A 26,550-nucleotide genomic window follows, 5' to 3' on the forward strand; every position below is an offset into this window, starting at 1 on the left:
TAAGGCTGCAGTATGGTTCAGTACAAATAAGGCCACAGTATATCTCGTCACTACAGTAACACCACAATATGGGTCAGCACCTGTGTCACATTTTTTTTTTTTTTAAAATCATTTTTATTGGTGATCATCTCATCAAACTAAAATGTATGACTGTTGACCCATTTCTCTGGGAGGAAGAGAAGACTGATTGTTGGTTCAAAGCTATAACCATTTCCCTTTTAATCACAAAATATAACAAGAAAATGGTGTCTGAAATGATTATGGTGAAGCAGTTAAAAAGATAGCCTCTAAAAAAAAAAAAGATCTGCTGGCGCTGGAATCACTGTATTCCAAAACACCTGTAGATGGCAGTGAAAGGGTTGATTTTTCCCTTTCACCTGTGGTCTAAGATGACTTGGCAGTAAGCAGGTACAATGGCTTCTAATGTGACAGGGGCACTTGCTTTCTATCCAGTGCTGTTAAGCACTTTCCATCGTTTTGTGCACAGATGGATTAAACGAATACAGAGGAACAAAATTCAGACCCTTTAAAGCTGAAGTGAGAACAGATGGGGAATGCTCAACAGTGTGAGCTTGAAAGCTGTGAGCTCTTGAAGGAATTAAATTGCTGTGACTTGTGGCGTATCTTTAATATTCAGTGCTGGAGTAAAGTGGCTGTACTTGTGGTTTATGTTTAATGCTGATTTATTTTTTATTGCTGGTTCAGTGTGACTGGAATTTTACGGCGAGGTTAAGATGTCTGTTTATGTTGTTGTGTGGTGAAATGGCGTTTAACATGAATGCTTGATCACAGACAGGTTTTTGATGATGTATTGATGAAGATGTGTTCTGAAAACAAAAAAACAACTAACCTTATTTATATTTATCCTCCCCTGTCACCTGTTTCCCCCTGCATGTCTTTGTAGAAATGTTGTATGTCTTATGAATCAAAATAATCAATATCTAATCTATTCCAGTATGCCATGATATATCAGTTCATTATTTACATGATTTTTTTTTTAAGTGAACGAAGAAAAAAACCAACAGAAAAGCCAGCTTTCAGTTCATTATTTACATGATTTTTTTTAAAAGAAAAAACAACACGAACAGAAAAGCCAGCTTGTGACAGAATGAACTGGCACACTGTACACAGAAGTTTCCCATCCTTGGCTGCAGCAAGACTGCTAACTGATTAACACTGAACTGACATTTACTTTCTGCCCCAAATTGCTATTGGTGGATAATCTTTACAGCTTTGTTCCAAACCGTATCAATTAAATTGTCTTTCAAATGTCTACCTCTTGTGTTCTTTATGAAAATTGATTACCAGTCTTGTCTTATTTATTTTATTTATTTATTTTTATTATCATCATTATTATTATTATTACTACTACCTTTTTTATAATTATTATTTATTTATTTACTTATTTATTTATGTACGCTTATCTATTATTTATTCACCTTTTTTTTTCTTTTTTTTTTCCTCAAGGCCTGACTAAGCACGTTGGGCTACGCTGCTGGTCAGGCATCTGCTTGGTAGATGTGGTGTAGCGTATATGGATTTGTCCGAACGCAGTGACACCTCCTTGAGCTACTGAAACTGAAACTGAACTGTGTGGGATCAGTGAAATGGTTTGCATCCAAGTGTATGTATCTTATCAAACATTTCAGTGTTTTAGGAAGAAAAAGAACATTTCTTGACTCTGTTACCAGATGGCTGGATACGACAGACTGCAGGAAAGTATTCATTTCTTTTTATGTAGGTCCAAGTGTACCGGTGCCAGAGAAAATCCAGGTGTGCATGCACCGCTACCCCTCGGCCGCAGCAGGTGCAGTGTATGACATCTACTGGCAAATGCCAGAGACCAGCCAGACTATCCTGCACTTCATGCTCAAGTACAGTGTGGGGGAAGGTAGGGAACTATTGTCTGTTGATATGGGTAGCATGTTCTGTTTAATTTATTTATTTGTTTGGTTTTGAAAGAATGGAGAAAATGACTTGTAACCAGTTTTGTGTATGTGTGTTTGTGCAGGTACATATGTTTGTGCCGATGCATATGTGTGTGTGTGTTTGTTTATCGCAGTGCGTATATGTGTGTTTGTGCAGGCGTGTGTGAGTGTGTGTGTGTGTGTGTTTGTGTAGGTGCATATTTGTGTTCATGCAAGTGCATATGTTTGTGCATGTGCGTGTGTGTGTGTGTGTGTGTGTGTGTGGAGGTATGTGTTTGTGTGTGTGTGTGTGGAAGCATGTGTGTTTGTGTGTGTGTGTGTGTGTGGAGGCGTGTGTGTGTGTGTGTGTGTGGAGGCATGTGTGTGTGTGTGTGGAGGCGTGTGTGTGGAGGCATGTGTGTGTGTGTGTGTGGAGGCATGTGTGGGTGTGTAAGCATGTTTGTAAAAAAAAAGAAAAAAAAAAGAAGATGAAAACAGTATTTTTTGAAAATGAGGGAAGCTTTATTAAGCTGATATAAGATGTATTGATTTATATCAAAACTGATGAAACACATACCTGTTTGTCTTTCCTGTCATTGCCCCCTTTCTTCCCTATCAGCTGGGACATTTTTTATTTCTCTTCATACCTTTCAGATGAAAGATTTAGTTCTGATATGAATCATCTCTATCATTTCTTCTGTTCTCTTTCAGATGCTTATGTCTCATTGGAAACTTCTGTATCGTGTGCATAAACCATCCATCAGTTGCAGCTTATTTGTTTTATGTGTCGCTCTTGACATCGGATGTCAGTTTGTGACAGGTGTTTTCTTGTCCATCTTCTGTGTTTATGGGCTGCAATGCCAACATTCACTTGTGTGTACAAGTAGGCTTTTCAGTGTATGTTTTTTTTTGTTTTTTTGTTTTTTTTGTTTTGTTTTTTTACCATGTCATGTAGGCAGCCATACTCCATTGTCCATTTTTGGGGTGTGTTTTCTCATTAGTTCCTTGTCTTGTTTCTATAAAACAAACACTTCAGTGGTTGTTTCTCTTGTTTTCTGCTGAACGTTTTAGTTTGAAGACTCATGCACGTAAAATGTTACATGTCTGTCTTGAGTGTGTATGTGTGAGTGCCTGAAATCTGATTGAATGACACAGGAAACAAATGATGAGCGCCCAGTGGCAACCCATCACTGGGCTCTGCTTAGGTAGGCAGCCTGTTGTGCAAATGACCCTGAGTTTGTAAAGCACTTAGAGCTTGGACTCTGACGGGGGACAGGTGCTATATATGTATCCATATCATATCATATATATTTCTCTTGTGCTGCCTGTCAGCTCTTGACCCCTGTCTGTGTGAACGATGTGACAGAGGCTCACGAGAAGGAGATGCCGGGGCTAAAGGTGAACGATCGATACACCTTCGGCTTCACACCTGACGAGGGCAAGCAGAGGGAGGCTCACCTGTTTGCCATCAAGGCCTTCTCTCTGGACTACGGCTGGGGCGACTACTCTGATTACAGCACGCCAGAGCGCTGTGAGTATCAGTTGGGCGGATGGGGGCCCCGGGGGGTGGGGGGGTGGGGGGGGGGGGTTAGGATGAGTGATGGGGGTGGGGGTTTTGACATCATTGCTGTCTGTGTTGTCTCTGTGTCTGTCTCTTGGTGTCTTTGTATTTCTGTCTCTGTCTCTCGCTCTCTCTTGTTAGCATGCTTATATATGTTAGACTCGACTGTGGGCTGAGAGACTGTGTGGTGTGAGTGATTAGCCTTTGAATGCTTCATGTTATTCCCAGTCTGATTAATAAAGATGTAGTGTGTGTGTGTGTGTGTGTGTGTTCAAAGCAGCACACTTGTGTATTGAGTTTGGTTCCGCTGACTGCTGATTTACTGATGAATTTGGATTGACTGTCCTGTTTACCTGTCCTGTTTACCTGCCTGTTTACCTGTCCCGTTTACCTGTACTGTTTACCTGTCCCGTTTACCTGTCCCATTTACCTGTCCCCATCATCCTTCGTCCTTCCTTCCTCCTTCCTCTTTCTGCCCCCTTTTGATCTTCATCCTGTTTCCCTTTGACTTCCTGCCTCGTTCATTATCCCAGTTTGAGCACCCTGTTTACCTGCAGTTCTTTCACAGTTTGTTTCCATACCTTTTGATCTCTTGTTTGTTTGTTTAGCAGTGATGTCTGCCTTTGAAGAGAAAGAGACTGCATTGAAACTTTTTATTTTCTGGGGAAAAAAAGAGACATGGAAAAAGGAATGGGAGAGATGGAAAAAAACCCATCACATTGGTTATGTTTGTTTTTTAAGTTTCAGAATGTTGTCTTTTGTACCTGTGTACCTTTTGTGTGTGTGTGTGTGTGTGTATATATATATATATATATATATATATCTTTTTTTTTCTTCTTCTTTTTCTTTGACTTTTCTTCTTTCATTTATTTTGTTCCTTCCTTTTTGATTGTTATTTTTATTTTGTTTGTTTTTTAGGGCTACATGAAAAAAAAGCATGTATGTTTAATCTATTACTATCAGAAAATGAAAATGATTCATTCATTCATTCATTCTGTCTCTTCCTCCCTCTCTCTCTCTCTCTCTCTCTCTCTCTTCCTCTCTCTCTCTCTCTCTCTTTCTCCCTCCCTCTCTCTCTCTCCCTCCCCTCTTCCTCTCTCCCCCCCTCTCTTCCCCCCTCTTTCTTCCTCTCACTCTTCCCTCCCCTCTCTCTCTCCCTCCTTCCCTCTTCCTCTCTCTCTCTCCCCCCTCTTCCCCCCCCCTCTCTCTCTTCCTCTCTCTCTTCCCCCTCATCTCTCTCTCTTCCTCTATCTATATATTTCTCTATCTCCGTTTTTCACTGACTCACTCCCTTTCCTCCTCCTCCACCCCCTTCCCTTCTCATGTAACATCTGTCTGCCTCTTCTCTTTTTCTCTTGTCGCTTCTGTCTCAAGTTTCAGTCTGATTATCGCAGACTTGCTGTCTGTGCTGCTCCTTGAAGTCAGCAGCAGTAAGTGTATCACGCATCCTTTCATCAAAAAGACACTGTCTTCTCAGTAGGTCTTACAGGCTTCTAATCCTGGACTCCTTAAAAGCTCAGATTTAAAGGCAGGCACACAAAGTGACTGTTCCAGTCTTTTGTCTAGATTGGTATTTACAAGAAACATGAACTGTTCAGATGTTGGTTCCATTTTTCTTTTCTTTTTTTTTTTTCTTTTTTTTTTTTTTTTTAGTCAAGACGAGTGCTCTGTGTTAATTCATTGCTCAAAAGAAGACTGTTGAAGGTTTTGATCACAACTTTATTTTGGCAGACATCATTTGGAGGAATGCTTATGCTAGCTTTTAAAGAAATCTGAACTGTCTACGTGGCAGTAATGTTCTACCTTATCACATTTTCTTTGTGTTTCATTCTCAGCCAACCAGCCTTCAGTATCCTGGGTGATAGATATTCATTTGCCATTTGGCAGAGGAGGTTTTCTCCTGAAATACAAGACAAAATCATTGACCCCAGTGATTCTGCACATGGTGTGTGCTAAAGATTTTGTGTAACACTTGACATTTGCATTGTTGTTTTTCATCTCTTTGTGTGGGGTATAATTCGGAAATGATTCATACTGACTCATGTGTGAGAGGAAAGAGAAGTTTGTGAGTGTGGTCATTTGTATGTGTGTGCGTGCGTGCGTGTGTATGTGAGTGTGTGCATTGTGTTGTGTGTGTTGTGTTGTGTTGTGTTGTGTTGCATTGCGTTGCATTGTGTTGCATTGCGTTGCGTTGTGTTGTGGATGATTGTTCTTAGCGAAAATTTTCTAGCTGAAGCCATTTGAAAAAGTGTCACTGATATTTATCAAGTGAAAAGAAGAATGATAATCATGAAGGTTTTCTTGCAGTCTGTGGATCCTGGAAACTTTCTCTGTTACAACTCCACTACTCCATCAGTGTTTTGATGGTGGTTCTTGCTGTTCAGTCAACTTTTGTTTTGCAAAACTTGTGATTGAATTTGTGGCTGACAAAAGAGGAACAATTCCATGAGCAAATACCACCCCCTGGTTATGTATGTTGTTGCTTCCAATTCAGCAGAATGAAAACAATAGATACATAGATAAATACCTACACTCTTGTAGTGAACATGGGATGTCCTTTTCACCCGCAGACAAGCCTGGGTGTGGCTGGGTGTGGGGTGTTCGATATTAGCAGCATGTGGATAATGACTTAAAGCAGGGTGGATGATGGAGCAGCAAACATAAAGGGTGGTTTGGGGGGGGAGGGGGGGGAGGAAGATGTCACCCAGGACTCCCGAAGACAGCCAGCATTTCATTGATGATAAGCTTCATGTCCTCTGTTTTCTGAATCAGACTTTTCTGAAGCATTGTGTTGACAGTGCCCCTGCTTTTGGTGGCAGGACATTGCAGGAGTTGGTAGTTGTCTGGTTTATTATTGATTGTTTGTGTTTTGGCTATGAGCTTTATTGGACTTTATTTTGTTGAAGGAATTACAATAAGCTTTTTTTATATACTTTTTTTCCCTATCTGAGATGGTTATATTTACATGAAATGAAATATGAAAGGCACGTTTAAGCTCAAGGACAATAATGATAATCTGATAGTAATGATGATAATGTTCATAATCATCTGCTTGATTTGGTTTTGTTCATTATGAATAAAATGGCAATGTACATAACGATAAGAATTGTTGATCACATTGTTTTGAAATGTTCGTTCCATGGTACTGGTGTTCATGTTTTCAGGTCAAGACGATGGATCAGGGACATTTGTGACACACGGATCATTCATGCCAGTTATCACCACCACCACTACCACCACCAGCAAACCAAAAGGTGGAAAAAGAAAACAAAACTGACGGGTGCAATAGCCGAGTGGTTAAAGTGTTGGACTGTCGATCTGAGGGTCCCGGGTTCAAATCTCGGTGACGGCGCCTGGCGGGTAAAGGGTGGAGGTTTTTACGATCTCCCAGGTCAACATATGTGCAGACCTGCTAGTGCACGTTAAAGATCCTGTAATCCATGTCAGCGTTCGGTCTGTTATGGAAGCAAGAACATACCCAGCATGCACACCCCCGAAAACGGAGTATGGCTGCCTACATGGCGGGGTAAAAACGGTCATACATGTAAAAGCCCACTCGTGTGCATACGAGTGAATGCAGAAGAAGAAGAAGAAAACAAAACAAAATGCATTCATGTTGTATGTAAGCTTAGTCAGTTACACTATGATCATGTGGGTGGAAATGGAAACCTGAGTATAATCAAATGTTAAAACTCCTATGGACTGACTTATCAAGTGTTCCTTCTTCTTCTTCTTCTTCTTCTGCATTCACTCGTATGCACACGAGTGGGCTTTTACGTGTATGACCATTTTTACTCCGCCATGTAGGCAGCCATACTCCGTTTTCGGGGGTGTGCATGCTGGGTATGTTCTTGTTTCCATAACCCACCGAACGCCCGACATGGATTACAGGATCTTTAACGTGCGTATTTGATCTTCTGCTTGCATATACACACGAAGGGGGTTCAGGCACTAGCAGGTCTGCACATATGTTGACCTGGGAGATCGTAAAAATCTCCACCCTTTACCCACCAGGCGCCATCACCGTGATTTGAACCCGGGACCCTCAGATTGACAGTCCAACACTTTAACCACTCGGCTATTGCGCCCGTCGCCATCAAGTGTTCAAATCATTTTCCCTTATGTGTGATGCAGTGGGGACAGAACAGCTCCTTAAAGACCAGAATAAGTTCTATGGATGTTTGTGTATGTATGTATGTGTGTGTTCCTTTTGTCTTTTCTCTGGAAGTGATATTTGACGTGTGTCTGTGTGAGTGTGTGTGTGTGTGTGTGTGTGTGTGTGTGCTGTCTTGCACAAGGGTCATTTGCAAGGAATTTTTCCCATATCTTGTCTTGGATGCTTTTTTTTTTCATTTTAGCCATGATGGTGATTTATTTTTTTCCTGATTTTTTGTTGTTGTTGTTGTTGTTTTGACATGATTGGTCATGAGAGATTTAATCTCGTTTTTCCCAAATTTGATTGTATTCCTATGCTTCATTCTAGCATTTTCAGGTAACTAAAATTCTGCAAGGCCATTGAAGTATTTCTGATGGAAGAAAAATCAGCTTCTGAAACATATCTTTTATTGAATGTTGCTAATGGTTAACATAAAACAAGCAGTTGGTAATAATGTCAAGACCTATCAGAACCGGAGTTGAACTGAAAAGAGGAATGTATGTGCGTGTATGTGTGCGCATGTGTGTTTGTGCATTTGTGGGGAGGGGAGTCAGGATATGTATATGTGTATGTTTGAATGTATGTTTGAATGTTTGTATATATGTATGTGTTGTGTCTATGTGAGTTTATAGTTTGGTGTCTACATACAACTTTGATGTAATGCGTTATGTGTAATATATCTTTTGTAAGGCACCTAGAGCAGTTTTCTGGATAAAGTGCTGCATAAGTATTCATTATCATTATTGTTGTCGCTTTTTATTGTTGTTGACTCACTTGTGTAAACAAAGTTAGTCTATGTTTTAACCCGGTGTTCGGTTGTCTGTGTGTGTGTGTCTGTGTGTCCGTGGTAAACTTTAACATTGACATTTTCTCACAAATACTTTGTCAGTTGACACCAAATTAGGCATAATAATAGGAAAAATTCAGTTCTTTCCAGTCATCTTGTTTAAAACAATATTGCACCTCAGGGATGGGCACAAAAAATTAAAAAATAAGCCTAATTATATGCAAACTGCATTTTCTGTTTATATTTTTTGTATTCTCTAAACTTGGCACTTTCACCTCTTATTCTGATACAACAACAAGAGGAGTCATTATTATCATTTTTTGTTCAAACAGGAACTTCTTTTGCAAAGCATGGAATTTTTATTTATTTTGCAAATGTTTTGGTGCAGATAGTAAAAAAAGGGAAATTACTCTGTAATCAATGCTAGGGGACTTAATTTATCACAAGTGAGTCTTGAAGGCCTTGTCTCTCTTGTTGTTATCATCCATCTGTAATACTCCACACCCCAAAAGGGGCGGAAGGAAATGAAATGTTGAAACGTGAAATGATGCGATGTGGACAGCGGAAGGAGGGTCGCGACCCATGTGTCTCGCTGTGGACAAGATGGGAGTGAGGTGGCCTGAGACCTGGCCTAACGAGGTCAGGACCGACCTCTGCCCCAGGTATCTGGGTCAAGGTCAGTTGGCATTCACCTTGTTTACGTGTTGTCACTGGATGCAGTGATTGTTCTTGTCTTTTTGTATGTCTTGAGTTCACTTTCAGCCATGCTTGATCCTGCCCCCCCCCCCACCCTGCCCCCCCCACCCCCACCCCCCAGCCCCCCTCACCCCTCCATCCAGCCGCCCCTTCCTGAATCTTCATGACGATCTGTTCAGATATGTCTTTATCTGTTTCTTAGAGCAGGAGTAACCGAAAGACAAGATACAGGGTACAGAAGATATACAGCCAGTATTGTTGGGGAATACATTCTGTATCACACACACACACACACACACACACACACACACACACTTGGACAGAAGCAGCTGCGCTAACATGCACACACAATACACATCCAGCAGGGATAAACAGGAAATGAAAGGAGCTCAAGAAGGCAGTTGTTAGCATGATTCTGTTCACTGTTCTGTCATGCTTAATAATATGATATTGAAAGCAATACGTTTTGTTGTTTTTTTTAAGTTTATTTACTGGTTTGTGATTTGCACCTTATTTTCCAGTGAATATAGTCAAATTAAACACAGGAATTTTTCTGTGAAATTCAGGTTGATGGATCTGCTTTTAGCGTTTTAAGATTTGCACTTTTTGCCCAGTGAATATTATCAAATCAAAGACTGGGATTTTCAGAGAAATTTAGGTTGATGCATCTGATTTGATCATTTTTAGATTTGCACCCTTTTTTTTTTTCCAGTGAATATTATCAAAATGAAGGCTCAGATTTTCAGTAAGATTCAGGTTGATACATCTGCTTTAATGGAATATTGTAGTATCAAAGAAGGTGTGATCAGAGTGAGAGAAATGTCGATGGCTGTGTTGGTTGTTCAGGTCTGATGTACTACAAGTGTATGGCCAGTGGTGAATGGGATCCCAAAGGTCCACAGACTGAGAACTGCATCGATGTGAGTCTGTAACTTGTTACTTTATCATAACAGTCTGTAACTTGTTACTTTATCATAATCATAATGACGGTAATGATGCTGCAGACTGATGCTCCCAGACAGAACTGCATCAGTGTGAGTCTGTAACTTGATACTTTATCATAACAGTCTGTAACTTGTTACTTTATCATAACGATGATAATGATACTACAGACTGATGCTCCCAGACTGAGAACTGCATCGATGTGAGTCTGTAACTTGTTACTTTATCATAATCATGTAACTTGTTACTTTATCATAACGATGATAATGATACTACAGACTGATGCCCCAGACTGAGAACTGCATCAGTGTGAGTCTGTAACTTGTTACTTTATCATAACAGTCTGTAACTTGTTACTTTATCATAACAGTCTGTAACTTGTTACTTTATCATAATGACGATAATGATACTGCTGACTGATGCTCCCAGACTGAGAACTGCATCGATGTGAGTCTGTAACTTGTTACTTTATCATAATCATGTAACTTGTTACTTTATCATAACGACGGTTATGATACTGCGGACTGATGCTCCCAGACTGAGAACTGCTGGAATGTGAGTCTGTAACTTGTTACTTTATCATAACGACGATAATGATAATGCAGACTGACGCTCACACCTTCCACTCAGGGAGACTGTGGCAGTTGCAGTAAATGTTATCTCTGCATGCATCTTCATGACTTACCATACACAAACAAGTGCACATACACACAAATGCACACATGCACGCATGCAGTTACACCACACACACGCGCGCGCACACACACACACACACACACACACACCACACACCACACAACACACACACACACACACACACAACACACACACACAACGCACACCACAACACACACCACACCACAACACACCATAACACACCACAACACCACAACACCACACACAACACACACACACACACACACACACACACACACACACACACACACACACACACAACACACACAACACACACACACACACATACACACACACACAACACACACACACACACACACACACACACACACACACACATACACACACACACAAACTCACTCACTCACACACACTGAGAGGAGACGTTCAAGAGGTTCATTAGTCACTTAGATTGTAGGCGGAACAGAAGAGGTGAGGTTTGAGAGACTTTTTATTTAAACTGAATTGAAGAATCCACGTGCTGCATGGACAGGTAGGGGCAATTTGTTCCATACTGTAGGGCCGAGATAGGAGAAACAGCATTGACCTTGTGATTCTTGTTTTGTGGAGGGACTGTCTGTACTCTGGAATCCACAGCTGAGCGTAAAGATCCATGAAGAGTACAGATAGAAAGTGAGTCACAAAGCTGTGTGGGTGTGGCATGATTCATCACAAATAAAGAATTTCCTGGAATTTCTTATTTTTTCACAAACCTGTCAAATCCAAACATGTCTTCACCCTACGTCATCTCTTTTTTTTTCTTTTTTTTCCCAGATAATCCCATCCACAGCCAAACAGCCAAAATCCACCACAACAACCACCACCACCACAACAACCACCACCACCACAACCACAACCTCCACCACCATCACCACCACCCCGTCGTCCAGAGCGGTGCCGGTGCACAGCAACTCTCTGATCACGGACATGCTGCGCAAGCTGAACCGGCTGAGCATCAAGCACGCGGCGTCCTTGGACCTGCCGTCCCTCCTGCCCCGCCTCACCCGGGACATGGCCAACTACCTGGACAGCCTGCCAGACCCCCAGCTGAAGAAAGTGGTGGCCAACTACTTCAAGGACGTGAGTTCTGGCAAGGGGGGAGTGTGGTAATGGTGGGCTGGGGGCAGTTTCAGTTTCAGTAGCTCAAGGAGGACAGATCCATATATGCTACACCACATCTGCCAAGCAGATGCCTGACCAGCAACGTAACCCAACGCGCTTAGTCAGGCCTTGAGAAAAAAAAAAAAAAAAACTGAAAAAAAAAACTACTACTACTGATAATAAAAAAACTTGATGAAGTCAACTATAAACATACAAAGAAGAAATAAAATAACTAACTAACTAACTAACTAAATAAATAAATAAATAATAATAATATAATTAAAAAAATAAATAAATAAATAAATGAATAAAATAAATAAATAAAAAATACAACGATGGGGGAAGAACAATAATAGAGATTAAAAAAAAAAAAGGGAAAAAGAGAGAAAATATTTATATTTGTATTCATCTAACCAAGCTGCTGTGGTTAGCATCAGTCCAAGGTAATATGGCTCATTTAACCAGCTGCTGTTGTTAGCATCAGTCCAAGGTAATATGGCTCATTTAACCAGCTGCTGTGGTGAAGCAATTAATAATAATAAGAATAATAATAATAATAATAATAGTTTTTCTATGGCGCGATATCCAGCACCAATGCTGCTCAAAGCGCCTTACATCATAGTTGACTATAAACATGCCTTAAAAAAACATATCAGCCGCTATCTGACAATGGAAAACATCCAGTGTGTTCATATGAATGCAAAAGCACACTAAAGATTATAAAAGCTATGAAGTAAATATGGTTTAGATTTTTTTAAATCACACACACACACACACACACACACACACACACATATATATATATATATATATATATATATATATATATATATATATATATATATATGAATGTCCCTCCCTTGCAGACACACACACACTGACATTAAATATCAACTGCACTAAAAACAAAAACAAAATTGCATAAGCATCAGTCCAAGATAGTATGGCCATTTAACCAGTGGTTGTGGCCAAGTGGTTAATGTTGGGGACTAACAACTTTGAGGACATGAGTAAGTCCCACATAGGTGGGGGGGGGGGGGTTTGTTGTTTTTTTTCTCCAACTCATTGCTGGCTCCTACCCAGAGTTGTGTGTGTTATTGGCTCATGTGGGTAGACTGGGATCACATAGTTGAGGATCATCAACTTCATGGATGCATCAAGTGTTGCTCAGATTTCCTGACCAACACTGCAGGTGTCTGTATCTCTTGGCCTGGTTGTTAACAGGTTACATAAAGATAGGAAGTGTAGAGCAAAGCCTTGTTACACTGTTACTACAAAGGATAATATGTTTCATGGAAGTCATTTAAAGCCCGCTGTTTAGGGAGCTTGTGCCACGTAAGACACTTACTTCCTTATACACTTCAACCCCAAAGGGGCATAGGTCATCAACAGTTCTTCTCCACTGGACTCGACTCTTGGATGTACCATGATATTGATACTACATTTATTGTTGTTATCTGTTCTGTACCCTCCCAGTCTGAGGAAGTGCAGTGGCTGACTCAGGCATTGGACTTCTGATCCAGTGATCCGTGGTGATCAGAGTTGGAGGTCCCATTTTGGCATGATGTTTTGTCCTTGGATGCTCCAGTTATCCTCTTCACTCTGCCCAGGTGTGAGCGGGTAACTGACTTCAGTCAGAGAAGGTTAAACCAGCGGAAGAAGAGGATTGGGTCCCACCCTCCTGTGCTGAGCTCTTAGCAGAGTTGATGTGTATTCACTGACCCAATGACCGTAAAAAGCTATGAGACCTTTAACCTTTAACTTTTCACACACACACACCCATGCCCCCCCCCCCCCTTCCCCCCAGTCCTTGCTGACACAGCCCCTGTGGTCATAAAAGGCTAAGGGACCTTTAACCTTTAACTTTTCAATCCCAGTCTGTACCGACACTGCCCATAAAAGGCTATGGGGGCCTTTGAACTTTAACTTTTCACCTCCAGTCTATGCCAACACTGTCCATGCAGCTGTGGAAGGCTGTGGGACCTTTGAACTTTTAATTTTTCACCCCCACCCCCCATGCTGACACTGCCCCTACACTGGACCTTTAACCTTTGCCTTTTCACGGGCAGTCCATGCTGACCCTGAGCGACGGACTGCTGAAGTACGGCAGTGCCTGGAACAACATGACGGTGACCCAGCAGAGACGGACAGCGGCCTCCCTGCTTCAGGCGGTGGAGGTGACAGGTCTGATGACCGCCAGTACCATGGACATCGGTGCCTCCAACATCACCCGCAAGTCCAACATTGGTCAGTGGACTGCAGGGGTGGGGCAGGGCGTGTGGGTGTGTTGGTGTGAGTGGGGGTGGGGGTGATGTGTGTTGCTGTGGGTGTTTGTGGGTGTTTGTGCATGTGTGTGTGTGCACATGTGTGTTGATGTGGGTGTTTGTGTGTGGGTGGGTGTGCGTGTGTGAGAGTTAAATATAGAGTGTGCTCAGTGCAAATGTTGATTTTGGATTTCAGAAAAAAAATTTTATGAATACTTTTATTGAAATCTGCGAATTGAGTTTTGTCTTATTTGTAAAGCATGGTAAATGCAGTATCCTCAGTGCTCCTGATATACCTTCTTTCCTTCTTGAGACTTATTCTTCTCCACCCTTAACCCTGATAAGTCATTTTGGTGCTGCACTGTCTCCTGTTTGTAAGTGTGTGTGTGTGTGTGTGTGTATGTGTGTGTGTGTGTGTGTGAGCACACTTCTTCTCTTAATTTTTTTTTTTCAGGTTTATTATGGTCTGTTAAATGATATGAATGAAAAAAAAAATATTAGAGAAAAAAATCCCTGTGATCCTTCCTGCTTGCTGTGACAGTGATGAAGGTGATGAACATTGACCTGCTGCACGGTCGGCCAGCGGTGCTGGACGGGAGAACGCTGACTGGCCCCACCATGACCAAAGTGAACCAGTTCACCATACCTCCAGCTGTTCTGCATCAGGTCATGGAGTACGATGATGGTAAGAACACTTGGAAGGTCGAGTTCAACAGCCTGTAGGCTTACACCCGTAGTTGTTCAGGGCTTGGGTCATGGTTTGTTGTGGGTTGGGGTGTTCAAGGGGGTGGTGAGTTGATGTGGTCCTGTCTGATGTTCTGTGGAGAGGCCCTGGCTGTCTGTGGAGGGGTAATTTTTATTTATTTTATTTTATTATTATTTTTTTTTTTTGTGGCCTCAGTTGCATGCAGGTCATGGAGCACCAGAATGTGTTCGGTTGTTTTTTTTTGTTTGTTTTTTGTTGTTGTTTTTTTTTTCACTTTTTTCCATGCTTTCACATGCCTTCTTCATTAGCCCCCAAAAAAACCAAAACCTTTTTTCCCTTCTGTTTTTTTTTTTTTATTTTTAATATAACATGTCAGTTTTTGTTTCTAAATGTATTCAAAGTAGTATTCTTTCAAATACACTAATTTCTTTGTTTGAATATTTGGTTTTCATGGACAGTTTCAGTGAATATTTTAACAGTGTACATGTGTTTGGAGTTGTCTGAGATTTAGGTTGCTCTGACGTGAGTGTGTGGATTCAATGTGTGAGATAATCAAAGAAATCATCTTAGACAGTATAATACATATACGTCAAAAGACATACAATAAGATCAGCTGTGGAGGGGTATTGTATAGTATTAATCTTGTGTCACAACAGATTTCTCTGTGTGGAATATGCACTGAACACAACGTAGTGCCACCCTTTTATCCTGCCTGCAGGTGTATTTGTTTTTCCTATCAAAGTGGACTTTTCTGCAGAATAGTGCCAGGGACAACCCTTTTATTGCCATGGATTCTTTTATTTGTGCTAAGTGCATGCTGCACACATTACCTCAGTTAATCATCTGTTCTGATTTACTAGCATCCAGACCACCACTCAAAGTACAAAGTACGGCTGCCCAGGTGGCAAGGTAAAAACTATCATACTTGCAAAGCCCAGTTCATGGAAATAAGTGAATGTGGGTTAAGGTATCTTTGTCAGATACTTGGGTGTAAGTTGTTACATACAATTTTCAGAGAGAACCCCCCAAACTTCAGTCAACAAGTTTGAATTTGATTCATTGTATTTTTTCAGTGTCTGTGCCAGTGGTGTTTGTGGTGCTCAGCAACATGAGTGAATGGCTGGCCCCAGAACCGAACTCAGGCCCCATCCACAGCAACGTCATCGACGCCAGACCACGAAGAGAACCTGTTCGGAGGCTGGTCAATTCAGACATCGTATCAGCCTCGGTGTCCAAAAAGCCATTGAAGAACCTGGCAGAACCGGTGGTCTTTCTTATGGAGCACAGACAGGTGAGTGTGTCTGGTGTATCACAGCCTCACTGTGTTACATGTATTTACTTGTATTTGTATTTCTTTTTATCACAGCAGATTTCTCTGTGTGAAATTCGGGCTGCTCTCCCCAGGGAGAGCGCGTCGCTACACTACAGCGCCACCCATTTTTTTTGTATTTTTTCCTGCGTGCAGTTTTATTTGTTTTTCCTATCGCAGTGGATTTTTCTACAGAATTTTGCCAGGAACAACCTTTTTGTTGCCATGGGTTCTTTTACGTGCGCTAAGTGCATGCTGCACACGGGACCTCGGTTTATCATCTCATCCGAATGACTAGCGTCCAGACCACCACTCAAGGTCTAGTGGAGGGGGAGAAAATATCGGCGGCTGAGCCGTGATTCGAACCAGCGCGCTCAGATTCTCTCGCTTCCTAGGCGGACGCGTTACCTCTAGGCCATCACTCCACACTCTACTTGTTTGTTTTATCGTATTATTTTATTTCATCCTTTGTTAGCCCATTCAGTGACAAGCCTATATTATGCTCGGTGACAACTATTTGCCAAAGGATGCTTTAGTCACAGAGGGTAGTAATTGAAAAACAAAATCTCCAAAGCAAACTACGAAAAGAAAGTATGTATAGTCGATACTTTTCTGAAAGGAAAATGAACACACTATCTAGTTATAACAGTTTCATGTGAATTTATAGATTTTTTTTGATAATTCTTATTATGACGCATCCAATAATATCTGTCCTGAGCCACCTTTTGCTTTTTGCACACTGGAAGGGGAGGGAGAAAGTTCATCCAGGGGCATTCAAAGGGTTAATGTTGACACAAACCGAGGGTGTGCTCCCATGGTCTGATCAGTGCATAATGTTTATGTGAAGGTCAGGCGTCTGCTGCGTTTTAACATTTTTACAACAGATGTACTGCAGCATACATGGATCAGTCCACAAGCTTTGACTCATCTTTGAAACTGAAACAGCTGTGGTGTGGGCTGATTGAAATCAAATCTGGTAGCAAGTTGCATGGTATATTACAGTGCATCAGAGTTTTTATGTGATTGGTTGGTGCATTGGCAGCCATCAGAGCTCAGTCCTTAACTCTCTCCATACAAACGGCGAAAGAGACGACGTTAACAGCGTTTCACCCCAATTACCATCATCAAAATATTGCAAGCGAAAGGCTCTTATACTGAAGACGTGAATGTTGACAAAGAATACCACAATTCTGATGACGGAAGCTAAAGGTTGGGTCATCCAGACACCCACTGGACATCCGAGGGGTCTGTGTAGAGGAGAAGAGAGGACTGGCTGTACTGAGTGAGTTAAGTCAAATCAGAAACCAGATCTGTGCCTGACATGTTTCTGACTTTGCCACCATTTGTAACTTTGGACAGTGTCGTCAACATTTTCAGTTTTTACCCACTTTGTCTATTAATTATGCAGTGTTATTTTCCTGTGAATTAATAACTTCCTCCTTCCCCCTCCCCCCACACCCTCAGCCCTCCCACTGAAAATGGAAAATGAAGTGTCGCTTTTTTTGCATGTGGTTAACATTTGGTGTTGCTGTGTTTCTGTGGTTTCCTTTAGATGGAAACACAAAATGAAGTGTGTCTGTTGTAAATGTGTTATATTGTCATTATTATTGCTCTTTTAAGTTGTCATGTTTTTTTCTTCAGGTTGAATCTGTTGAAAATCCAAAGTGTTCCTTCTGGGACACTGAACTAAGGTAAGCATGAAATGCCGCATTTATTTTTCATTGTCTTCCTTTATTCAGTGTGTGTTATATGTATATGCCTGTCTTTGCGTACGTGATTAGTGTGTGTGTAAGAGAGAGAGAGAGAGAGTGTGTGTGCCTTTCCATATCTTGATCCTATTACCTGGAATAAACTTTTATACCAAATTTGTCATGCTGAAACAAAATCTCAGTTCAAATCTGGCTTCAATATACAGATGTACAAATCTGATTTCATGGCTGTGTATGTGTTGGCTCATGGTGTGTGCGTTGTGTGTCTGTGTAATTGACATTTTCCATTTGTCTTACTTTTCATCTGTAATTTGGTTGCCCTGTTTTGTTAATTTGTTGATAATTTTTTTTCCTGTTTTTGATGCTGCCTCTGTGCTAAAGTGTGTTTCTGTTTTACTTGGCAGTGCATGGTCCAGTGAGGGATGTTGGGTGTTTGAGAGCAACAAGACGCACACCCTGTGTAAGTGTGACCATCTGACCAGCTTTGCTGTCCTCATGGACATCACTGGCGCCACTCTTCTGGTGAGTTGGCTCTGTGTGTGTGTGTGAGTGCGTGTGTGTGTGTGGGGCCACTATTCTGGTGAGTTGGCTGTGTGTGTGTGTGTGTGTGTGTGTGTCTGGAGCCACTCTTCTGGTGAGTTGGCTCTGTGTGTGTGTGTGTGTGTGTGTGTGTGTGTGTGTGTCTGGGGCCACTCTTCTGGTGAGTTGGCTGTGTGTGTGTGTGTGTGTGTGTGTGTCTGGAGCCACTCTTCTGGTGAGTTGGCTCTGTGTGTGTGTGTGTATGTGTGTGTGTCTGGAGCCACTCTTCTGGTGAGTTGTCTCTGTGTGTGTGTGTGGGGCCACTCTTCTGGTGGGTAGTCTGTGCATGTCTCTGTGTGTTGACAAGTACATGGGTGTGCATATGTGTTTGTGCGTGTACATGTATGAGTGTGTTTGTGGTGTGTGTGTGTGTGTGTGTGTGTGTGTATACAGTGTGTGTCTGTGTGCTTGTGTGTGTATGTGTGCTTGTGTATGTGTGTGTGACTGTGTGTGTGTGCATGCAGTGTGTGTCTGTGTGCTTGTGTCTGTATGTGTGTGTGTTGTGTGTGTGTATGCATTGTGTGTGTGTGTGTGTGTGTATGCAGTGTGTGTCTGTGTGTGTGTGTGTTTTTTCAAGTACATGGTCCTGTCATGTCCATTATTCTGCGTGTGTGGTTGGCTAGGCGATTAGCAACACTACTACTACTAATGAAAATGATGATAGTGATGATGATAATAATGACAATGATAATAACAACTGCTACAACAGCAGCATACTCACCGGAGGTTCCATGGCAGAACCTGTGAGGACTTTGGTTTCTGATCCACCAGTGGTGAGGGTTCAAGTCCATGGTGTTGTGTCCGTGGGGAAGGCACTTTTCTCTCATTTTCCTCAGGTGCGAATGAATATATATATATATATATATATCTGACTTCAGTTTGGGAAGATGAAAACATCGGAAGGAGAGGATTGGTCTCTGCCTTCCAGAGCCAAGCCCTAGACACAGTGGATGTGAATTAGATGCTCAGATGGTCATTAAAGGCTATCGGACCTTGACCCTTTAACCATTAAGGTCCCCCTTCCTATGCCGAGCCCTGGAAATGGTGGGTATGAATTCACTGCCCCTGTGGTCATTAAATGTTATGTGACCTTTACCCTTTTTCACTGCCCCAGTGACCATAAAAGGGCAATGGGACCTTTACCCTTTAACCTCCCCGCCTTCCTGTGCCGAGCCCTAGAAATGGCGAATATGAATTCACTGCCCAAATGTACATAAAATGCAATGGGACCTTGACCTTTACACTTTTCCACTGCTCCAGTGACCATAAAAGGACATGGGACCTTTAACCTTTAACCTCTACACCTTCCGAGCCCTAGAAATGGTGGATAAGAATTACTGCTCAGATGTACGTAAAAGGCTGTGGGACCTTTAACCTTTAGCTAACCTGACTGTGCAGATTCCGGCCAAGGCGCGGTTCTCTCTGGAGCTGATCACGTACATCGGCTGCACCATCTCCATCCTGTGTCTGATGCTGAGCTGGGTCACGTTCACCTGTTTCAAGTCAGTACACTGTGTCCTGTCTGGTGTCCTGTCCTTCACTGTGAACTGTTTGCCTTGTGTCTTGTCTGGTACCTGTCCTCGGCTGTCTTAGGTCTTCCTTGTCTAATTCATGTCCTTCACTGTAAACTGTTTGCCTTGTGTCTTGTCTGGTACCTGTCCTCGGCTGTCTTAGGTCTTCCTTGTCTAATTCATGTCCTTCACTGTAAACTGTTTGCCTTGTGTCTTGTCTGGTACGTGTCCTCGACTGTCCATTGTTAGTCTTCCTTGTCTAATTCATGTCCTTAACTGTAAACTGTTTGCCTTGTGTCTTGTCTGGTACGTGTCCTTGACTGTCCATTATTTGTCTCTTAGGTCTTCCTTGTCTAATTCATGTCCTTCACTGTAAACTGTTTGCCTTGTGTCTTGTCTGGTACGTGTCCTTGACTGTCCATTATTTGTCTCTTAGGTCTTCCTTGTCTAATTCATGTTCTTAACTGTATACTGTTTGTCTGAGGGTCTTGTCTGTTTGTATCAGAAACATGTTGTTGCCCTTCAGCTTTAAACATTTATCACAGTGTGTTTGTTTCGGGCGTTGTGAAGGGTTTGGGGATGTAGGAGACCACAGGTTCAGACTTCAGTTTTGGGGCTGGTTTTGTTTGTTTTGTTTTTGTTGAAAGTTTCACTGCAGTGAGAATAACCCCTCTGGTCTCTCTCAACATTCCCCCCCCCCCACCTCTCTGGTCTCTCTCAACATTCCCCCCCCCACCCCCCTCTCTGGTCTCTCTCAACATCCCCCCCCTCTGGTCTCTCTCAACATTTCCCCCCCCCCCTCCTCTCTGGTCTCTCTCAACATCCCCCCCCTCTCCGATCTCTCAACATTCCCCCCCCCCACCCCCCTCTCTGGTCTCTCTCAACATCCCCCCCCTCTGGTCTCTCTCAACATCCCCCCCCCCTCTGGTCTCTCTCAACACCCCCCCACACCCCCTCTCTGGTCTCTCTCAACATCCCCACCCCCCTCTCTGGTCTCTCTCAACATCCCCACCCCCCTCTCTGGTCTCTCTCAACACCCCCCTCCCCCCCTCTCTGGTCTCTCTCAAAACCCCCCTGCCCCCCTCTCTGGTCTCTCTCAACACCCCCCCTCCCCCCCTCTCTGGTCTCTCTCAACATCCCCCCCACACCCCTCTCTGGTCTCTCTCAACATCCCCCCCACCCCCCTCTCTGGTCTCTCTCAACATCCCCCTTCCCCCTCTCTGGTCTCTCTCAACATCCCCCTCCCCCCCTCTCTGGTCTCTCTCAACACCCCCCCACACCCCCTCTCTGGTCTCTCTCAACATCCCCCCACCCCCCTCTCTGGTCTCTCTCAACATCCCCCCACCCCCCTCTCTGGTCTCTCTCAACATCCCCCCCACACCCCCTCTCTGGTCTCTCTCAACATTCCCCCCCCTCTCTGGTCTCTCTCAACACCCCCCCCCACACCCCCTCTCTGGTCTCTCTCAACATCCCCCCCCATCTCCGATCTCTCAACATCCCCCCCCTCTCTGATCTCTCAACACCCCCCCACCCCCCTCTCTGGTCTCTCTCAACATCCCCCCACCCCACCCCTCTGGTCTCTCTCAACATCCCCCCCCCATCTACGATCTCTCAACATTCCCCCCCCCACCCCCCTCTCTGGTCTCTCTCAACACCCCCCCACCCCCCCCTCTCTGGTCTCTCTCAACACCCCCCCCCACCCCCCCCTCTCTGGTCTCTCTCAACATCCCCCCACACCCCTTCTCTGGTCTCAACATCCCCCCACACCCCCTCTCTGGTCTGTCTCAACACCCCCTCTCTGGTCTCTCTCAACATTCCCCCCCCTCCCCCTCTCCGATCTCTCTCAACATTCCCCCCCATCTCTTCTCCCCTCGCCCCCCCCCCCCACCTCCCTACCCTCCCCCAGCCCCCCACACTCCCACCGCCCATTAGTGTCCATTTAATTGTTTTGTTTCTTTCTGTCTGTGCACTGACCAGGAGTCTGGACTGTGACCGCAACACGATCCACAAGCACCTGGTGTTCTGCCTGATGATAGCACAGATTGTGCTGGTGGTGGGGGTGCAGCAAACCAAACCTGCAGTAAGTGCATTGATCTCCTCCTGTCTCCCGCTCGGCTTCATTCTCTGTTGAGTTACTGCACTTCAACACAGAGCATCTATATTGTTTTTTTGTTAGGTGCTCTCAGCACTGTTACTGGATATTGGGCCATAAGTGTATGGATCTTAAATCTACAAAAAGAAATCTGCTAGAAAGAGACTTTTATAGGTGCTTTCATTCAAGTCTAAAACCTCATCAGTTGACTCTCTCAGACTTTGGTCTGATTCGCCGACCAATTCTGAGTTTAACTCTCAGGCTATTATCAAATTCATTACGGACCAAGCATTGTTCTAATGTCAAGTGCATATGCTTTAGTAACCTGACAGTTAAGCATATAATTTTTGACTGTAGCTTGATGAAGCCTTATGTGCACAAAAGTGTGTCTTCACAAGTGACTGAGAACGTTGATGTTTTTGACTTTTTGCATTCATTATCAGTTGTTTCGCTTGTCAGTTTAATGACTTCTCTTTTACGAAGTCCTTTAAGTAATTTCCTGTAATTGTAGTTAGATATTTTTTTCAAATTTCACCCTCATTTCACCCTCATTTGCCCAGTTTCCCCTAACTCTCCATTCATTCACATCTCCCACCCCTTCTAACCGATAATACTCAAATGTATTCATAAATACTTAAACAAAATGCCTTCAATCACCGATATGTGTGATGGGACAGTAAACAAAATTCCTCCTCCTTAAATCTACAACCTTTTATTATTTTTTTAATTCTAAGAATAGGAAATGGAAGTTTTGGGTTATCTCCTCTCCATCTTCCACTAAAATCAGATATACACAGGTGGACAGAGATAGATAACGATTACATGTATCTATGAATAAGTGGACATGTAATTAAATAAGTAGTCTTGAAAAATGGTGTACTTCTTTTCCTTTTGACTCACCTGACATGACCATGTGCCTCTCGACAAGACTGTGCTGCACAATACCTTGACTGGATGGATCAACATGAAAAAAAAACAACAACTGGTGAAGCACGGAGTCACAGGAGGAATCCCCTTCTAGTGGTGTCCCTTGACCAGACGTGCTGTCACTGCATGTTGGAAATGAAACAGTGATACAGTGGCATTCATGGCATCAGCAATATCTGAGACACAATGGCATGCTTTTTAAAAGTTTGTCTCCCAAGGGTTAACTCTTCAAGAGCATCATTACCTTCAGTCATTTTCTTCCCTGCTCAGTTTTTTTGTTTTGTTTTGATATGTGTGGGTGTATGTGTGCGTGCGTGCGTGCGTGCGTGCATGCGTGCGTGTGTGTGTGTTCAGTTTTTTTTTAGTTCACAGCAAAAGGCAAAAAGTTCTTCTTCGTTTTTGGGCTGTGGCTCCCACATTCACTTGTATACACAAGTGGGCTTTTACATGTTTGACTGATTTTAACCCCACCATGTCAGCAGTCATACTCTTGTTTTCAGAGGGTAAGGATAAACAAGGATAATAGAAAACAGTAGAGAAATAGAATGTTTGCTATATTTGGTTGTTCCAGTTACTGTCTTTAATCAGTTGTTTTTAGTGGGTAAGGATAAACAATGATTGTAGAAAAATAGTAGGAAAAAATCAGTTGTTTTCAGGGGATAAGGATAAACAATGATGGTAGAAAAGTAGTTAAAAAAAAAAAAAAAAAAAAAAATCAGTTGCTTTCAGGGGGTAACGATAAACAATGATAGAGAAAAATAGTAGAAAGATTAAGTGCTTGTTATTTTTGGTTGTTCCAGATACTGTGTTCGATCATTGCTGGACTCCTGCACTTTTTCTTCCTGGCGTCCTTCGCCTGGATGTGTCTGGAGGGCGTGCAGCTCTACGTCATGCTGATCGAGGTCTTTGAGTCGGAGCGCTCACGAGTGCTGTGGTACTACCTGTTTGGTTACGGGGTCCCAGCAGTCATTGTGGGCACCTCTGCTGGCATCTTCCCTCACGGATATGGAACAGAGTTTCAGTGAGTGCTGCAAGTCTGTCTTGTTGTTGGGGTTTGTTTGTGAGGGTGGACAGTGGTTGGCTGGTGTGGTGGTGGTGTGAGGGGAATACTGATGGTGATTTTTGACTCACTTGTGTAAACAAAGTGAGTCTATGTTTTAACCCGGTGTTCAGTTGTCTGTGTGTGTGTGTGTGTCCATGTGTCTGTGTGTCCGTGGTAAACTTTAACATTGACATTTTCTCTGCAAATACTTTGTCAGTTGACACCAAATTTGGCATAAAAATAGGAAAAATACAGTTCTTTCCAGTCATTGTGTTTAAAACAATATTGCACCTCTGGGATGGGCACAAAAAATTAAAAAAAAGAAGCCTAATTATATGCAAACTGCATTTACTGTTATATTTATGTTTTTTGTATTCTCTAAACTTGGCACTTTGACCTCTTATTCTGACACAACAACAAGAGGAGTCATTATTATCATTTTTTGTTCAAACAGGAACTTCTTTTGTTAAGCATGGAATTTTTATTTATTTTGCAAACGTTTTGGTGCAGATAGTAAAAGAAGGGAAAATACTCTGTAATTAATGCTAGGGGATTTAATTTATCACAAGTGAGTCTTGAAGGCCTTGCCTCTCTTGTTTTAGGGGTTTTTTTGTGGGGTTTTTTCTTTTGGTTCAGCTGGGGAGGGGAAGAGCAGGGCAGCTAAAGATGGATAGGTGGACCTGCCGCTGTGGTGGAGTGCTGTCCTGGTGGTAACATGTCCGCCTGGGAAACAAGAGGATCTGAGAGCACTGGTTCGAATCCCGCAGTCGCTAATATTTTCTCCCCTTCCATTAGACCTTGAGTCATGTCTTGACACTTGTCATTCGGATGAGATGATAATTCAAGGTCCTGTGTGCAGCATGCACGTAGCACACATAAAAGAACCCACTGCAACAAAAGGGTTGTCCATGGCGAAATTCTGTAGAAAAATCCATTTCAATTGGAAAACAGTTTGTTTTGTGCATTGTCGTTGTCATTTTTGTTGTATGCACGTGATCATCAAATTTACACATGTCCCAACAAATGAAAGAGATATTTGAACAGTTCTGATTTCTCTTGTTGTTTTCTTTTTGTGTGTTTTTTTTTCAGTTGCTGGCTTAGTGTGGAGAGAGGATTTATCTGGAGCTTTGTTGGTCCTGCAATGGCAGTGATGTTGGTGAGTCACACATGTCTTTCTTGTCTGATCTGTGCAGTGCTAAAATGTTTGTGGAAAAAAGCCAGATAAAAAGAAATATTATGTCATTTATTTAAAGAAAGATATTGTTTTCATTACAGATTGCTGTCTTATGTATTTTATATTAAATATATTGTGCTTTTTTGTAGGACTTTTTTGTATTACTTGTTTTTGTGGGTGATAGATTTGTTTTTTTGTGGGTTTTTTTGTTGTTGTTGTTTTGCATTTGTTGTTTTTGTTTTGTTGTGTTATATTTTTTATATTCATGTATTTTGTGTTTGTATGCACAGATCAACGTGATAATGCTGGCCATTGCAATCTACATTATGGTGCGTCACTCCACCATGTCTCACACCATGCGACAGAAATCAGCCCCACAGAAAATGAGGTAGGCAGCGAGGGGTACCATGCTGTCTGTCTGTCTGTCTGTATTTTTTTCTTGGCCTTGATGTACCCACTGCTCTCATGTCAATGCTTTACTAACTAATCAGTCCATGAAAAAAAGGATTTGAACATCACAGCAGCTGTTCTGATTTTTATGTACTGATGCTTGACACATGGTGATGGTGTGTATTTTTTTTACCAATGGTTTCTCTCACCCTCTCAATCACTCTTTTTTCTTTCCCATTACGGCTTTACTAACAAACTTAATGCATATGTACAAAATGCTGTGAAATAATTTGTACTCATTTACCAATAGTACTTTGGGAAGTATAGGTTATACAAATAGTAATAGTGTGATTGGATATACTTTTTCCATTTCCTGTTTGGTACCTGATGCTAAACGTTTGATTAAGACTGTGGAAATAATATTTCTAGTAATGAACTTTTTTTATTTTCAGTAATGATGATAAAATCATTTTAGTTTTAATGAATTGCTTGGAAGAGTATAATTATTTGAAACTGATAAATTGTCTTTAGAATTTACATTTGTGTACATGTTTATCCTTTTATGTTTACTGAAAGCAACAGAATAATTCAAATAGTGTTCAAAAAGGATTAAAAGAAAAAGAAAAAAAAAAGAGTTTCAATCTTGTTCAGGAATTGTGTGTTTTCGAGTGCACTTTTCTAAAGCAGTGGTTACTCTGTTTACTTTTTATTCATGCTGCTAGTGTTTCCGGAAGTGTGTATAGCATGGAGACTTCGGATCACACCTATCATCGGCCAGAGATCCCGTAAGAATCCTTTCACTGTGACAAGAGTTTTTGGTTTGGTTTTATTATTTTGTTTCTGAACTGGTTTTGTTACTTCATTCTGAACTGGGTTTTTTGTTTTGTTTTTTTTAATCTTTTTTCCCTTCTTTCCTCAGTTTGCGTTTGTGCGTGTTTCTTACTGTTGACTGTTTGGTAAAACAAAACATAAAAGAGAGGCTATCTTTCAGATATTTCTTT

General features: G+C 42.2%; 1 protein-coding gene across 1 annotated transcript in view; it reads left to right on the forward strand.

Annotated features, from left to right (window-relative positions):
* LOC143295117 (latrophilin-like protein 1) overlaps nucleotides 1-26,550 on the forward strand; it is a 48,818-nt gene that overhangs the window by 10,487 nt on the left and 11,781 nt on the right. Inside the window, exons 4-18 of the mRNA XM_076606680.1 lie at nucleotides 1,763-1,891; nucleotides 3,274-3,438; nucleotides 8,974-9,087; nucleotides 9,954-10,035; nucleotides 11,636-11,825; nucleotides 13,916-14,138; nucleotides 14,652-14,829; nucleotides 15,921-16,107; nucleotides 17,767-17,816; nucleotides 18,239-18,356; nucleotides 19,812-19,915; nucleotides 21,902-22,004; nucleotides 23,744-23,964; nucleotides 25,075-25,141; nucleotides 25,450-25,547. Of these exons, the coding sequence (XP_076462795.1) occupies nucleotides 1,763-1,891; nucleotides 3,274-3,438; nucleotides 8,974-9,087; nucleotides 9,954-10,035; nucleotides 11,636-11,825; nucleotides 13,916-14,138; nucleotides 14,652-14,829; nucleotides 15,921-16,107; nucleotides 17,767-17,816; nucleotides 18,239-18,356; nucleotides 19,812-19,915; nucleotides 21,902-22,004; nucleotides 23,744-23,964; nucleotides 25,075-25,141; nucleotides 25,450-25,547 (2,029 nt within the window). The remainder of the gene's footprint in view (nucleotides 1-1,762; nucleotides 1,892-3,273; nucleotides 3,439-8,973; nucleotides 9,088-9,953; nucleotides 10,036-11,635; nucleotides 11,826-13,915; nucleotides 14,139-14,651; nucleotides 14,830-15,920; nucleotides 16,108-17,766; nucleotides 17,817-18,238; nucleotides 18,357-19,811; nucleotides 19,916-21,901; nucleotides 22,005-23,743; nucleotides 23,965-25,074; nucleotides 25,142-25,449; nucleotides 25,548-26,550) is intronic.

Source organism: Babylonia areolata, chromosome 20 (genome assembly GCF_041734735.1).
Source record: "Babylonia areolata isolate BAREFJ2019XMU chromosome 20, ASM4173473v1, whole genome shotgun sequence".
In the NCBI taxonomy this organism is placed as follows: Eukaryota; Metazoa; Mollusca; class Gastropoda; order Neogastropoda; family Buccinidae; genus Babylonia; species Babylonia areolata.